This window comes from Schistocerca gregaria, chromosome 10, assembly GCF_023897955.1.
Source record: "Schistocerca gregaria isolate iqSchGreg1 chromosome 10, iqSchGreg1.2, whole genome shotgun sequence".
Taxonomy (NCBI): domain Eukaryota; kingdom Metazoa; phylum Arthropoda; class Insecta; order Orthoptera; family Acrididae; genus Schistocerca; species Schistocerca gregaria.
Window position 1 is genome coordinate 142,000,181 of NC_064929.1, and position 16,978 is coordinate 142,017,158.

Consider the following 16,978-nt stretch of genomic DNA (forward strand, 5'->3'; position numbering starts at 1 on the left):
GAGACCACCGCGGCTGGCTGTTCGTGAAAAGAAGGCTTGTCGGTATGCTTCTGTGTGGGCTCTAATCTCTCTGATTTTATCCTCCGGTCTCTTCGCGAGATATACGTAGGAGGGAGCAATATACTGCTTGACTCTTCGATGAAGGTATGTTCTCGAAACTTTAACAAAAGCCCATACCGAGCTACTGAGCGTCTCTCCTGCAGAGTCATCCACTGGAGTTTATCATCTCCGTAACGCTTTCGCGATTACTAAATGATCCTGTAACGAAGCGCGCTGCTCTCCGTTGGATTTTCTCTATCTCTTCTACCAACCCTATGTGGTACGGATCCCACACTGTTGAGCAGTATTCAAGCAGATGGCAAACAAGCGTACTGTAACCTACTTCCTTTGTTTTCGGATTACATTTCCTTAGGATTCTTCCAATGAATCTCAGTCTGGCATCTGCTTTACCGACAATCAACTTAATATGATCATTCCATTTTAAATCACTCCGAATGCGTACTCCCAGATAATTTATGGAATGAACTGCTTCCAGTTGCTGACCTGCTATTTTGTAGCTGAATGATAAGTGGTCTATCATTCTGTGTATTCGCAGCACATTACACTTGTCTACATTGAGATTCAACTGCCATTCCCTGCACCATGCGTCAATTCGCTGCAGATCCTCCTGCATTTCAGTACAATGTTTCATTGTTGCAACCTCTCGATACACCACAGCATCATCTGCAAAAAGCCTCAGTGAACTTCCGATGTCATCCACCAGGTCATTTATGTATATTGTGAATAGCAACGTTCCTATGACACTCCCCTGCGGCACACCTGAAATCACCCTTACTTCGGAAGACTTCTCTCCATTGAGAATGACATGCTGCGTCCTGTTATCTAGGAACTCCTCAATTCAATCACACAATTGGTCTGGTAGTCCGTATACTCTTACTTTGTTCATTAAACGACTGTGGGGAACTGTGTCAAACGCCTTGCGGAAGTCGCGAAACACGGCATCTACCTGTGAACCCGTGTCTATGGCCCTCTGAGTCTCGTGGACGAATAGCGCGAGCTGGGTTTCACACGACCGTCTCTTTGGAAACCCATGCTGATTCCTACAGAGTAGATTTCTAGACTCCAGAAAAGTCAGTATACTCGAACATAATACGTGTTCCAAAATTCTGCAACTGATCGACGTTAGAGATATAGGTCTATAGTTCTGCACATCTGTTCGACGTCCCTTCTTGGAAACGGGGATTACCTGTGCCCTTTTCCAATCCTTTGGAACGCTTCGCTCTTCTAGAGACCTACGGTACACCGCTGCAAGAAGGGGGCAAGTTCCTTCGCGTACTTTGTGTAAAATGGAACTGGTATCCCATCAGGTCCAGCGGCCTTTCCTCTTCTGAGCGAGTTTAATTGTTTCTCTATCCCTCTGTCGTCTATTTCGATACCTACCATTTTGTCATCTGTGCGACAATCTAGAGAAGGAACTACAGTACAGTCTTCCTCTGTGAAAGAGCTTTGGAAGAAGACATTTAGTATTTCGGCCTTTAGTCTGTCATCCTCTGTTTCAGTACCATTTTGGTCACAGAGTGTCTGGACATTTTGTTTTGATCCACCTACCGCTTTGACATAGGACCAAAATTTCTTAGGATTTTCTGCCAAGTCAGTACATAGAACTTTACTTTCGAATTCATTGAACGCCTCTCGCATAGCCCTCCTCACACTACATTTCGCTTCGCGTAATTCTTGTTTGTCTGCAAGGCTTTGGCGATGTTTATGTTTGCTGTGAAGTACCCTTTGCTTCCGCAGCAGTTTTATAACTCTGTTGTTGTACCACGGTGGTTCTTTTCCATCTCTTACGATCTTGCTTGGCACATAATCATCTAACGCATATTGTACGATGGTTTTGAACTTTGTCCACTGATCCTCAACACTATCTGTACTTGAGACAAAACTTTTGTGTTGATCCATCAAGTACTCTGGAATCTGCTTTTTGTCACTTTTGCTAAACAGAAAAATCTTCGTACGTTTTTTAATATCTCTATTTACGGCTGAAATCATCGATGCAATAACCGCTTTATGATAGCTGATTCCCTGTTCTGCATTAACTGATTCAAATAGTTCGGGTCTGTTTGTCACCAGAAGGTCTAATATGTTATCGCCACGAGTCGGTTCTCTGTTTAACTGATCAAGGTAGTTTTCAGATGAAGCACTTAAAAAAATATCACAGTATTCTTTTTCCCTGCCGCCTGTTATGAAAGTTTGAGTCTCCCAATCTATATTCGGCAAATTAAAATCTCCACCCAGAACTATATCATGGTGGGGAAATCTACTCGAAATATTTTCCAAATTATTCTTCAGCTGCTCAGTCACAACAGCTGCTGAGCCCGGGGGCCTTTAGAGACACCCAATTACCATGTCTGTGCCTGCTTTAACCTTGACCTTCACCCAAATCATTTCACAATTCGGATCTCCGTCAATTTCCTTCGATACTATTGCACTTTTTATCGCTATGAACACGCCTCCCCCTTCACTGTCCAGCCTATCTCTGCGGTATACATTCCAATCTGAGTTTAGGATTTCATTACTGTTTACGTCTGGTTTCAGCCAACTTTCTGTCCCTAGTACTATATGGGCGTTGTGACAGTTTATTAATGAGAGCAGTTCTGGGCTCTTTCTATAGACGCTCCTGCAGTTTACTATTAGCACATTAATATTGTCATTCCCTGTTGCATTTTGCCTACTCCTGCCTTGCCGCGTCTCAGGAGGCGTCTTGTCGGGCCTAGGGAGGGAATTCTCTAACCTAAAAAACCCCCATGTGCACTCCACACGTACTCCGCTACCCTTGTAGCCGCTTCCGGCGTGTAGTGCACGCCTTACCTATTCAGGGGGACCCTACATTTCTCCACCCGATAGCGGAGGTCCAGAAATTTGCACTCCAGCTCTTCGCAGAATCGTCTGAGCCTCTGGTTTAAGCCTTGCATTCGGCTCCAAACCAGAGGACCGCGATAGGTTCTGGGAACGATACTACAAATAGTTAGCTCTGATTCAACCCCGCGAGCGAGGCTTTCCGCCTTCACCAATTCCGCCAACCGCCTGTACGAACTGAGGATGACCTCTGAACCCAGACGGCAGGAGTCATTGGTGCCGACATGAGCAACAATTTGCAGTCGGGTGCACCCAGTGCTCTCTATCGCCGCCGGTAGGGCCTCCTCCACATCTCGGATGAGACCCCCCGGCAAGCAGACAGAGTGAACACTGGCCTTCTTCCCCGACCTTTCCGCTATTTCCCTAAGGGGCTCGATCACCCGCCTAACGTTGGAGCTCCCAATAACTAATAAACCCCTCCCCCCATGTGCCTGCTCGGACCTTGCTGAAGGAGCGGCCACATGTCCACTCACAGGCAGAGCGGGCGATGCCACACAGCCAGCCTCCACATTGACCCTCCGCCTCGTGCGCCGCGAACGCCGCTGAACCCGCCACTCCCCTTGGGGAGAGGGTGGCCCAACCGCGCCCGGTAACCGCGAAGATGTTCGACAGCAGGGACAGTGGGTGAAGCATGTAACACCTGGGGTGTACCTTGCGACGCACCAGACTCCCCACTGCCGCTACACTCCGAGGCAGCAGCCTGAAGACGGCTGACCGCGGCCATCAACACGCTCAGCTGTTCGCGAAGAGTGGCCAGCTCCTCCTGCGTTCGTACACAGCTGTCACACATCCTATCCATCCTAAGGAATCAATTTACTGAAGAGACTTAATCAACTTTTAACTAGACTGCTAATTCACTAAAGGCGGCTGATTATTGACTAAACTGTGATTGCTAACCACTTCTTGTAGAAAACAATGAAAATAGCACTACCTGTCTCTGGACTGTATTGAAAACAAACACTAGCACTACTGGCACTGTGGTTGACTAAAGGGACTCTCTGACTGTATTCAAAACAAACACGAAATAATGGAACACTATTACTAGCACTCGACAATTAAAGCTTCCTAAAAGCAAAAACACACCGAAGAAGAAGTGTCAAGTAAGAAAAATACAGTTAATACTTAAATTAAGGTAGCTCGCTGCACAGCAGACGTGAAGCAGACGGCGGTTAGGGCGACAGATGTTCAGCTTTCCACTTTCAATGCTCTGATTGATTCAGAGTCAGTCAGAACTAGCGTTTTGTTACCTTTTTCACTTCCAAACTGCTTCTTCAATTACAGTTACTTAATGCAGTGTAAGTGCTACTTCCGGTGGTAATAAAAACCTTGTAGCTATCTGCAACCTAAGGAAACAATATGCGCAACCAACTCCCTCGTGTGTTTTGGATCCGTCAGTATTTATGTGCAGAAAATCTCGCCATTTGCTTTCCAGGTAATATACCATGTCACTAAAACCACAGTCTAACATATACAGTCACGAAACTCCTGCCCATTTTTGTTGTACACTGCGACAGAAGCAGTCGAAGAAGACAGGAAGCTACAGTTTTGAATACGGTAACACAGCGATAGTCAACCTTTCTCCCTACGGCACGCTTTGGTGTTTTCATCTGTAGTAAAATTTTTTAACCTACCTCCAGTTATCCAGTAATGTGACTTATGAAGTAGGAAAGTAACTTTATGTTAAAATATTTATAGAGTCGCAGCAAGCTAAACCACATAATAAAAATCGCTTACCAAATACTTTGTCAAAATTTTATGATAACCAAACGAAAATATTTTTAACCGCCTACTGCCCACCATGTAAGCTTCAACGCCCACTAATTGTCCGGGTTGACTACCAATGCTGTATCGTATCAGTGCGAATAATATCGTTAATATTGATTTACAACATAGATTTTACAAGATGGAGCGTATGTAGTGCCATAAAAATTGGCGCTTAGCTAAAAATGATACATACATTTGTCTTTTTTTTAGTTTGCTAGGGGTCCTGGGAGGCACGGAACTTTACGTTACACGCGACAGTTGATTTACGATTCTTCTGTAACCTACAGACGATTACTGAAGAATGTCGTTCTCTTTCAAGAACCAAGTAATGGTTAGTAAATAGCACAGGACCTGAACTTTCGCAGAAAGATGTCGTGTATCTACTCAAGAACCTCAAGTTTGCTTCACTGCGCTTCCAGTCAAATCAGGGAATACGAAAGTAGGAAACTTCTGTGGAATGCAGTATCTACATTATTAGACGTACCAAATAAGCCACCATAACTTCAGCTGAAGGGAAAACCACACAGAAGTGATAATGAAACGTCAAAAGAATTAAACTGTTTCCCAAGACTAAAGAAACCAATCACACTAACGCTGCTACGTCTGAGCCACAAACGGCACGAATCTTCAACATACTCCCGTTTGATTCAAAAGTAATTACAGTCGTAAAAATATTCGTGTACTAGAAAGTCGAATGAGGTATAAGAATTTGCGAATCATAGACTCCATACGAAATTGTTGTGTGTCAAGGGCAGTGCCTATCATAATAAGAAGAGGCAACACAAATACATGGTTCTCATACCTCAAACATGTGTTGATATTCTCTTGCTATCATCGGAATAAGGTGCAATTTTACGCACATTCGGAAGTATTTCTTCGTGGATGAAATGTATTTGCAGTTCGACTACGAACAACCGTCATCTGTAAAAGGGAAATGACAACAATGGAAATCTGTGCCAGACCGGGACTAGAATCCAGATTTGCCACTTTATGCGAGCAGTCGCCTTAACCGTTTCGGCTATCTGTGCACGATTCACAGTCTCAAGCTCACACCCAAACTTCCATATGTCATCATTCCTGCGTCACAGCCTGTAGTCGTACACTCATTACGCAATTCACACACATTAAGCAGTTTCCGTACAGGGAAGGGCATTTTAAATGAAAGTCGCTGTCTAGTATCGGCGGATACACACGATATTGCAGCGCCTGTGTTGTTAATAAGAACGATACAAAGTTCCTTTGGGCATGCATGCATGTATGTATGTCCAAAGGAACAGGCACTGCAGCAACTACAGCCGTTGTGATATTGACAACCATCGGTAGTACGATAACATATGGAATTACATTGTCAATGTTTGTATAATCCACCAACAGCCGTATACATTAAGATATTATTTTATTTTATTCTGAAAGCAACCAGTTTCGGCAGTTCATTATGCCATCTTCAGGCCCAATACGCTTCCATCCAAATAAACAAAGTTGTCGTATAGCGCCATAAATAACACCTACAGGCGTGATCAGTTACTGTCACATCTTCGTATGACGCAGTTGTATAACAATTGGAATTCACGATATCCAGTGATTTATGGCGGTATACGACAAGTTCATTTATTTGGATAGAAGCGTATTGTGCCTGAAAATGGCATAACGAAATGCTGAAACTGCTTCCTTTCAGAATAAAATAGTATCTTAAAGTATACGGCTGTTGGAGAATTTCATTGACATTGACAATTCCTTACCAGCCGATGTCCCCTGGCCGTGATGAACCAACAGAGATATGGAAGTTTAGGTCTGGTGGTGACCCGCGCATGGGTAGCCAAACCGGATAAGGCGAGCGTTCGCGTAAAGCGGGAAATCCGGGTTCGAGGCCCGGTCCGGCACAAAATTTCACTGTCATCGTTTCATATGCAGCTGACAGTTGTTTGTATTCGCAACAGCGTACACATTTCATATATTTCATAACCGAAGACGCCACATAGATGCATGTCCGAACATTGCATCGTTCTTTTAACAACATAGGCACTACAATATCGTATTTCTTCGTGGATAAGTTACTGCTTATGTCACTGAATCAGTAAGATTCAACTGTATTTACATTTTTTCAAGATTCGGCTGCTTTTACATTTATTTCACGATCATTCACGTTTCTTGATCATTTACTAACCCTTGGAACGCACAAGTAGAACAACTATTTCGTTAACTAAGTAGAAAAAATAATTAAAAAGAAACACGAGTCTTATGGCTGGCTTTCTCGCCGGTAGGGGCGCTAGTGTCATTCTGTGAGACGGCAACAGCTTACAAAGACCTTGAAAAAATCAGTAGACTTTCCCAGGGAGCTGCAGACGCAAGATATTTTGTATCTTCGACTGAACACGTTGGTGGTAAGAGTTGGCTAAGCTGAAGTGTAATGTGGCTTGTTAGGACCCAGATCGAACATTATGTATTTATTGATGCATGCGTACTGTATTTGTTAGTCATAACTGTACTGTCTACACATGCGAGTATAAGAGAAGAAAAATAATGAAGAGTAATAGAGTGTTTAACTGAATGAATAAATTCAGGAAAGGACCCTATATTATCTGTAACAGGTAAATATGTTTGGATGCTCTATATTAGAGACTTTCAGTCACTTTCAAAAGGGATGCATCGCTGACTTAACGTACTTCAATTTTCAGAGAGTTGCTGCTATTTTTGAAAGTACTGATGCACACGAGACTCGAAACGTTTCATTTTGTGCTGCTGCAAAACTGCTCAGATGTTGATGAGAACTGTTGTGTGATGTCTTTAGATTAGTTAGGTTTAAGTAGTTCTAAGTTCTAGGAGACTGATGGCCATAGATGTTAAATTCCATAGTGCTCAGAGCCATTTGAACCATTTTTTTTGTTGTTGATGAGAACACCATATAGACCGTTATCAGGATTCACCTGCATTCAGCGTATGGCACGCAAGGCTAATAATGTAGTGTACCAAATGCCGGAAAAATCAAAAACTTTGGAGCACTAAACAACGAAATCCTACAATTCGCGCTCATACTAAGTTAGTAAGCTGCATTTAGCTCTGAACAAACAACTATAGCAAATTTCCTTTAGTACATAAAAAGTCGGTAAACAGCTTGTGGTTGCTGTTTGTTCATAAATCAAATTGCTAAGTTATAGTTACATATATAAATGAGACATCATGTTTGTAATGTAACTCATGGAGGAGGCGCTGTAATCAAAAGTGCCTAAGTTTACCACCACAATGGCCGCCGAGGCACTTTTTAGATTGTTCGCTGTTCACAGCAGGCCACATAAGGGACTGTGGCCTTGCAATTTTCACAGCAGTGAGTGTTGCGACTGCACATGTTAGACTCGACTTAGCAGTTCACGATTATCTCTGGATTACCATAGCGACTGATCAACAGCTACCTATAAACGATCTGACATACAAGTTTCTTAGCTGCTATTTAATAATAACTACTAAGCCCTCAACGATATATACGTAAATAGAACCTGCAGCCACAATATGAGTTTATATAAAAAAAAAGTGTATGTGAAATCTTATGCGGCTTAACTGCTAAGGTCATCAGTCCCTAAGCTTACACACTACTTAAACGAAATTTTCCTAAGGACAAACACACATACCCATGCCCGAGGGAGGACTTGAACCTCAGCCGGGACCAGCCGCACAGTCCATGACATGACTGCAGCGCCTTAGACCGCTCGGCCTATGAGTTTATATTTCGCTCAGTTGTAGCCATATATGGCTATCGTGCAGTTAGTTACTAAAGGAGTTGTACGCATACGTTACCAGTGCAGGATGCACTTGCATACAGCCACCAAACCCGATTTCAACGAGTTTGCTCCGCTCAGTGCAAGGGAATGTGAAGTAAAGTATATTTGCCCGCTGGTTAGCTGTGCGCTCTAACTGCCGGCACGGTAGCTCAGCGTGTTCGGTCAGAGGACTGCTCGCCCTCTGTAATCAAAAAACTAAGTAAAGGAATCAAGAAATCAACGATCAAAAGTGACAAAAAAACCGCACTGCTTTCCGGGCGGGGACCGAACCGTACAACCCCCGGTTCGGTGTGGGGTGAGTGGTGGACCACTGAGGGATAAGGCGGGGACGAAGCCTCCCCGTCTTTGCTAGGTCCCCAAAACAATATCAGGTATATTTTGTCAGTTCTACAGTTCTAAATTATAGATTTTTTCTTTTCTTGTTAATTAATCGCTTATGTGTCATTATTAACATATGATGAGCAAGTAAAATCCCTTTTTTACTATACGTCGTCCTAAAGACACTATAGTGTAACTGCCTTAAACAAAAAGATACAGATTTCGTTTTATTTGCAATTTCTTTATAAAGTTTATAAATCTATAATTTATATACTACATTTACGCATTTAACTTGTTTTGGTCCGAGGCGCGTTTGATTGTTGAATTGATGATGATGCGATACAACATGCCTTTTTACGGCTATCATGGAAAAATTCTGAAAGAAGTATATGTTTTCTGATATCTAGGAAGTAAGCCAACCAGGAAAGGAAAAATACAGGAAGAAATTTCGGAGAGGACAGAAAATTCCTCAAAATATTATTACTGTGTGTCAGATATAACTCTTGTTATTATTATTGTTGTAGTAGTTGCTGTGGTCTTCAGTGCGAAGTCTGCTCTGATGCAGCTCTCCACACTACTCTATCCTGTACGAGCCCCTTCATCTCCGAATAACTACTGCAACATTCAACGTTCTGAATCTGCTTACTGTATCCATCTCTCGGTCTTCCTCTAGGCTTATGGTATTTACCCCCTACACTTTCCTGCAGTACTAAATTGGCGATCCCTTTGTGTCTCAGAATGTGTCCTATCAAGTGATTGCTTCCTTTAGTCAAGTCGTGCCACAAATTTCTTTTCTCCCCAGTTTCATTCAGCATTAGTTACGAGATCCTAATCTTCAGCATTCTTCTGCAGCACAATATTTTTAAAAGCTTGTGTTCTCTCCTTGTCTAAAATATGCGGTCCATGGCGCTCAACTGCTCTTCCAGTCTCTTTGCTGTCTCCGAGAGAATTACAATGTCATCGGCAAACTTCAAAATTTTATGTTGCTTCTCCTCCGAATTTTTCTTTGATTTCCTTTAAGAATTGGAAGATGTCTGCCACAGCAAACATCATGATGTACGAATCATACACTCCTGGAAATTGAAATAAGAACACCGTGAATTCATTGTCCCAGGAAGGGGAAACTTTATTGACACATTCCTGGGTTCTGATACATCACATGATCACACTGACAGAACCACAGGCACATAGACACAGGCAACAGAGCATGCACAATATCGGCACTAGTACAGTGTATATCCACCTTTCGCAGCAATGCAGTCTGCTATTCTCCCATGGAGACGATCGTAGAGATGCTGGATGTAGTCCTGTGGAACGGCTTGCCATGCCATTTCCACCTGGCGCCTCAGTTAGACCAGCGTTCGTGCTGGACGTGCAGACCGCGTGAGACGACGCTTCATCCAGTCCCAAACATGCTCAATGGGGGACAGATCCGGAGATCTTGCTGGCCAGGGTAGTTGACTTACACCTTCTAGAGCACGTTGGGTGGCACGGAATACATGCGAACGTGCATTGTTCTGTTGGAACAGCAAGTTCCCTTGCCGGTCTAGGAATGGTACAACGAGGGGTTCGATGACGGTTTGCATGTACCGTGCACTATTCAGTGTCCCCTCGACGATCACCAGAGGTGTACGGCCAGTGTAGGAGATCGCTCCCCACACCATGATGCCGGGTGTAGGCCCTGTGTGCCTCGGTCGTATGCAGTCCTGATTGTGGCGCTCACCTGCACGGCGCCAAACACGCATACGACCGTCAATGGCACCTAGGCAGAAGCTACTCTCATCGCTGAAGACGACACGTCTCCATTCGTCCCTCCATTCACGCCTGTCACGACACCACTGGAGGCGGGCTGCACGATGTTGGGGCGTGAGCGGAAGACGGCCTAACGGTGTGCGGGACCGTAGCCCAGCTTCATGGAGACGGTTGCGAATGGTCCTCGCCGATACCCCAGGAGCAACAGTGTCCCTAATTTGCTGGGAAGTGGCGGTGCGGTCCCCTACGGCACTACGTAGGATCCTACGGTCTTGGCGTGCATCCGTGCGTAACTGCGGTCCGGTCCCAGGTCGACGGGCACGTGCACCTTCCGCCGACCACTGGCGACAACATCGATGTACTGTGGAGACCTCACGCCCCACGTGTTGAGCAATTCGGCGGTACGTCCACCCGGCCTCCCGCATGCCCACTATACGCCCTCGCTCAAAGTCCGTCAACTGCACATACGGTTCACGTCCACGCTGTCGCGGCATGCTACCAGTGTTAAAGACTGCGATGGAGCTCCGTATGCCACGGCAAACTGGCTGACACTGACGGCGGCGATGCACAAATGCTGTGCAGCTAGCGCCATTCGACGGCCAACACCGCGGTTCCTGGTGTGTCCGCTGTGCTGTGCGTGTGATCATTGCTTGTACAGCCCTCTCGCAGTGTCCGGAGCAAGTATGGTGGGTGTGACACGCCGGTGTCAATGTGTTCTTTTTTCCATTTCCAGGAGTGTATTATTTATGAATTTTTACCTATGGATCAGAATATTGGACCTACATAAAGAAAGATCGGAGTGGAATACAAGCGATAGAGATTCTTGTCCCATGGTCACTATTGTGAAGAGAGGTTACGAATCTCTGTAACGAGGGAAAAGCTATTTGAATTGGAAAGTTAAACAGTAAGACGACTCAGCCTCAATACCTTTAGTACAGGTTTCCTTAACACATGTTGCCCACTGCGTCCGCCTCGTAGGTTCCACTGCAGCGGTGTGGCGAATCACACTCTCCCAGCCGTCACCTGAACGCAGGGACGCCTTCTAGAAACGACAGTTATTTACGCTCCAGCTCTCGCTGCTGGAAGAAAGCGTGCCGCGCACTTTGATGGGGCTATTGTCCAGCGCGTCCTTGACATGTGGGCACTGCTAAACACTTTATGCAGCAGAAGGAAAGCCAGGAGCTTCTAGTATCATAGCTGGTGGCTGTTTAGCTGGCTGTTATGACTCCCGGCGTCGTACTGCTGCCGATAAAATCCTTGCGACTACACACACTAAGGCATTAGCTCAGGTTGACACAGATATTCTCCTTCCGTCACTCCAGGAATAGGCCTATAGTCTGATCTGGCCTCACCATCTATTTCTCGTTCTTCCCACATTTTTCTTGCTACGGGCCGCGCGGGGTAGCCGCGTGGTCTGTGGGGCCTTGTTACGGTTCGCGCGGCTCTCCCCGTCGGAGGTCCGAGTCCTCTCTCGGGCAAATGTGTGTGTGTTGTCCTTAGCGTAAGTTAGTTTAATTAGTGTGTAAGCCTAGGAACCTATGATCTCAGTACTTTGGTCCCAAAGAACCTTATCACAAATTTCTAAAATTTGTTTCTTGCCACGCGGTTTATAATCCAGTGCTAGTTTAGGAAGTCTTTGTACCTGCATACGAAGAACATCTACATTCGTACTCCGCAAGCCACCCGACGGTGTGTGGTGGAGGGTATCTTGAGTACCTCTATCTGTTCTCCGTTTTATTCCAGTCTCGTATTGTTGGAGATGTGACTGTGAAGCAGAAACGCATACAAACTACCGTAGCTGAGGTAAAAGACCAGCAAGACCTCATGTACTGACGAATGCAGACCATTTAGCATTGCGGATGGTGGTTGCGAAAAAAAAAAAAAAACACATGAAATCAAAGGAAAGAATCGCTAGCGAATTCTAAACTTAAATATAAGGTGAAGGGGATCACCGATGTCAGCTGCAGCGGGACATTACGCGGAATCAGTACAGACGAGTGAAAATATGTATAAGACCGGGATTAGAACCTGGGATCTCCCGCTTACTAGGTAGGTGCGTTAACCACTGCGCCATCCGAGACACGGCGTTGTCGCAATTGCACAGATTTATCAGCACGCCTCATGGCCGATCCACATTCTCACCTAGCGCTACCTATCTGCAGTCCCTGTCCTTTGACTCCACGTTCGCTATTCTGAGAGACTAGATAGACTTTTCTGGAGACTAGAAATCTGCTCTGTAGGAATCAGCATGGGTTTCGAAAAAGACGATCGTGTGAAACCCAGCTCGCGCTACTCGCCTACGAGACTCAGAGGGCCATAGACATGGGTTCCCAGGTAGATGCGGTGTTTCTTGACTTCCGCAAAACGTTTGACACCCTTCCCCACAGTCGTTTAATGCACGAAGTAAGAGCATGTGGCTATCCAACGGAGAGCAGCGCACTTCGTTACAGGATCATTTAGTAATCGCGAAAGCGTTACGGAGATGATAGATAAACTCCAGTGGGAGACTCTGCAAGAGAGACGCTCTGTAGCTCGGTACGGGCTTTTGTTTAAGTTTCGAGAACATACCTTCACCGAGGAGTCAAGCAGTATATTGCTTCCTCCTACATATATCTCGCGAAGAGACCATGAATATAAAATCAGAGAGAGTAGAGCTCACAAGAGGCATTCCGGCAATCTTTTTTTCCACGAACAATACGAGACTGGAATAGAAGGGAGAACCGATTGAGGTACTCAAAATACCCTCCGCTACACACCGTCAGGTGGCTTGCGGAGTATGGATGTAGATGTAAATGAGATTCCCACAGAAGGTAGTATTAGCCGAGCGGTTCTAGGCGCTACAGTCTAGAACTGCGCGACCATACGGTCTTAGGTTCGAATCCTCCCTCGGGCATGGATGTGTGTGATGTCCTTAGGTTAGTTAGGTTTAAGTAGTTCTAAGTTCTAGGGGACTGATGACCTCAGCTGTTAAGACCCATAGTGCTCAGAGCCATTTGAACCATTTAGTATTGTGCACGAAATGACAAGAAATAAGGCTTCTTAAGTACAAGCCGTGGGGGTTAGGGCGCTGCAGTCATGGACTGTGCGGCTGGTCCCGGCGGAGGTTCGACTCCTGCCTCGGGCATGGCTGTGTGTGTGTGTGTCCTTAGGATAATTTAGGTTACGTAGTGTGTGAGCTTAGGGACTGATGACCTTAGCAGTTAAGTCCCATAAGATTTCACATACATATGAACATCTTAAGCACAAGGGCATAAGAGAATAGTAATACATCGCAGTAGAGCTCCACAAAATAACAAAATACGTATGCAGAGATGCTTTGTGGTCCCGAGCGCTGTGCAATTCAATCCCGTAGTCCATCAGATGACTGTCGCCTGTTGACAATGCACTTCATTTCCGTTGTTCTCTCTACTGATAGCGAGCAATGTAGTATTTACACACCGTAGGTGCAGGAAATGTTCTTCATAATCAGGCAGCTGTGATTAAATGCAGCGCCATTAAAATTTTGTTGGAAGAGGCAAACGAGAAAGCAAAACGCTCATTGAACAGTGTTACTATCGTGAAGCCACAACTATCAGCTAGCAATTACCCTCGAAAAAACTGGACACTGTTGCTGCGGACCCAAAGCGCAGACACATGGATAAACTGTCGCTGGTGTCGTTGTAATAACAAGGCTGCGCTTGTACACAATAAGTTGACGATTTTACTGGAGTTGCCGTAAGTGGAGAAAATTGGCACTAGGTCAAAGATATCCATGCCTTGTCGTGCAAAAGCTTATACACTGTCCGGTAGTGAGAATCCCTCATTCATACAGCATTTCTGACAACATCAATTTCGCTCTATGCTCGAGCCAGAATTTGCGTAAAAGTTACGTATTGAATCCCTCGCATTTTTTTCAATACGGCGCGGACGTAAACATTAAGCGCCACTGACGCTCAATTTTTTACCACAATCAGACTTTTTGCTTTCAGATTCGTTGGCTTCGCCAACTCGCAACCGAATTGTCACCTTCCAGCCTAACCTAGATATTGGGCTGCGCTTCAAATCTGTGTGTCATCACAACGTCGATTTCAGGAAGAGGGGTTTCAAATGGTTCAAATGGCTCTGAGCACAATGGGACTGAACACCTGAGGTCATCAGTCCCCTAGAACTTAGAACTGCTTAAACCTATTTAACCTAAGGACATCACACACATCCATGCCCGAGGCAGGATTCGAACCGGCGACCGAAGCGGTCGCGCAGTTCCAGACTGAAGCTCCTAGAACCGCTCGGCCACTCCAGCCGGCGAAAAGGGGTTTCGATTACCACACTTCCGAATTAGCGTTAAAGTAATATTTGCGTCACATACGTTTTCAAATTAACCCAAATAGTCATTCAATATCATCCTGTCAATATCCTACATTTTCTAAACAACCAAGTACCACCATCTAAACACTCTTTATCAAATTTTAGTAAGGTAGCAGACTGACATTCCATGAAAAGAACATTAAATGTCAAGTAGCATGTCACTTGTTTTGCAGCTCTAAAAGCAGGCGTGCCTGCCATTATGAAAATGCTGGTCCGCCTATTATGCAAACAACTCATTTTAATGCCCATACGCTACTGTACAGCTTGACACATATTATTTTGTGGTGAATGTCCCATCTGCATGTTCATTTGTTGCAGAAATACACGCAGACAAATTTTAATGTATGATATTCGCACTCTATAACTTCATAGACCACATAGTTTATGTTGCTTATTGTGTGGTTGCTCACCACTCGCTATTGCACTTCATTAAAAATGTTTCCCACGTACAGTACGTATTTGTACAGCGTATTAGCATTTAAACGAGGACAAATACCACAAAATAAGTGTGACAAGCCTTGCAAAAATTTAGAGAAGATCCTGCAGACCTTAACATTACTGATGGCGGTGCAAATGCGCTCAAAAGTCTTTAGACACTAAAAAGAATCATTATTTGCATACCATATGAATTTTCATTATTTATACATTCTATATTTTGTTTTTATTTCGTGTTATTCGTGAGCATGTCATTACTATAGGCTTACGAAACAAATAATGTGTATAATATGATCTACAAATGCTGTAAATGATTCCCAAAAAATTGATTTTTTTTTTTACCTGGAACACCGTATGCAGCATGGAGGAGGCAGACAACAACCAGTATCACCAACAACGTGTTGCCAGCTTCAAATTGTAACGAGGTATAACGGCGCATCACTCAATGTTAACAATGTCATTATTCTCCTCACTCTTCAATGAAATTAGCTGTAAACAGCGTTTGTCGGATATATGTCTGCGTATAAACACTGTAATATTGGGCACTGATCCAACACACTATGCACATGCGGCCTGTGCAACGTTTTATAAGTCCTCGCCTGTATACGCTAACTACCAGTCGAAGCCAGCCGCGGAAACATTTGACAGTCGGCTAATGCGACAGTCAGTTGTCGGTCTGCGGATCAACTGCTCGTGCGCGGGCTCGTCCACTGTTTTAAACGTCTTCGCGAGGGCGCGCAGTCTTCTAGCGGGCGATAGGCGCGGGAACATTTGACGATCGGAGACGGCGACTGTCACTTGTCAGCGCGCTATTGAAGACTGCGCGTGCGCAGGTTTGTGACGCAAGGACCGCGCCGAGCCCTAAGGAGGGGGTAGGCAGCATCTGAGCGAGCGAAAGTGCATCCTTCGCCTTGCGACAAATTTTTCCTCCTTTCCAGCTGGCGTTTTATGGATCAGTAGGCCAGTGGCGGCCATAGGCGCTGCGCGTTTGTCTGCGGGGCATGTCGGCGTGCTCACTGAATTGTCGCGCACTTTGTTCGTCCCGCAAGAAAGGGAACGCCGCACGGGCAGATGTACGTGACGGCCGTACTCAGCCGCTTTCCATTGCGGCAGCGACTTGTTTCTCCCTTTCTATTTTCTTTCCGTCCCGCTTCTTTTATTCTCGGACACTTTTCCCTTGGCTCATTACAGGTAACCCCGCACAAAAGGCCAGTTTTTTTGCCCGCACTTAACGACGCGCTGAATGTCAACGACTGTGCATGTAACTGGATACTGCACAGGTATACGTGTGCTATTGTCTTGTAAGGAGCGCCACACATTCAATGGAAACAACGATAAATAATTTCGCCTAACTCGACATGGACACAATTTAATAGCCATTTTTTTCATTTTTTTTATTTTGTTCGCTTTCAGGAAGAGCTCGTTTAACCAGATACAGTTATTTCACGTATACAATCGAGGCAGCGATCTAATTTCATCTGTATTACTCTATAAAGATGAGACATTGTCAAATGTAGTCCCCAAAATTCTCGAAAAGATATTAACTGACTTGCTTCAAATTTTTAAACCTTACTCTAAAAAACATTCGAACGGACGTAAGCTGCATGTTTGGTAACATACGTACATGCTAACAAAAATCTTGACGTTCTTGATTGATTTACTTCAAATTTTTGCAT

General features: G+C 44.8%; 1 protein-coding gene across 1 annotated transcript in view; it reads right to left on the minus strand.

The window, feature by feature from the left end:
• LOC126293675 (serine protease 33-like) overlaps positions 1-16,088 on the minus strand; it is a 185,437-nt gene extending 169,349 nt beyond the window's left edge. The window contains exon 1 of the mRNA XM_049986968.1: positions 15,645-16,088. Within this exon, the coding sequence (XP_049842925.1) occupies positions 15,645-15,741 (97 nt within the window). The 5' untranslated portion in view covers positions 15,742-16,088. The remainder of the gene's footprint in view (positions 1-15,644) is intronic.
• Between the last annotated feature and the right edge of the window lie 890 nt (positions 16,089-16,978).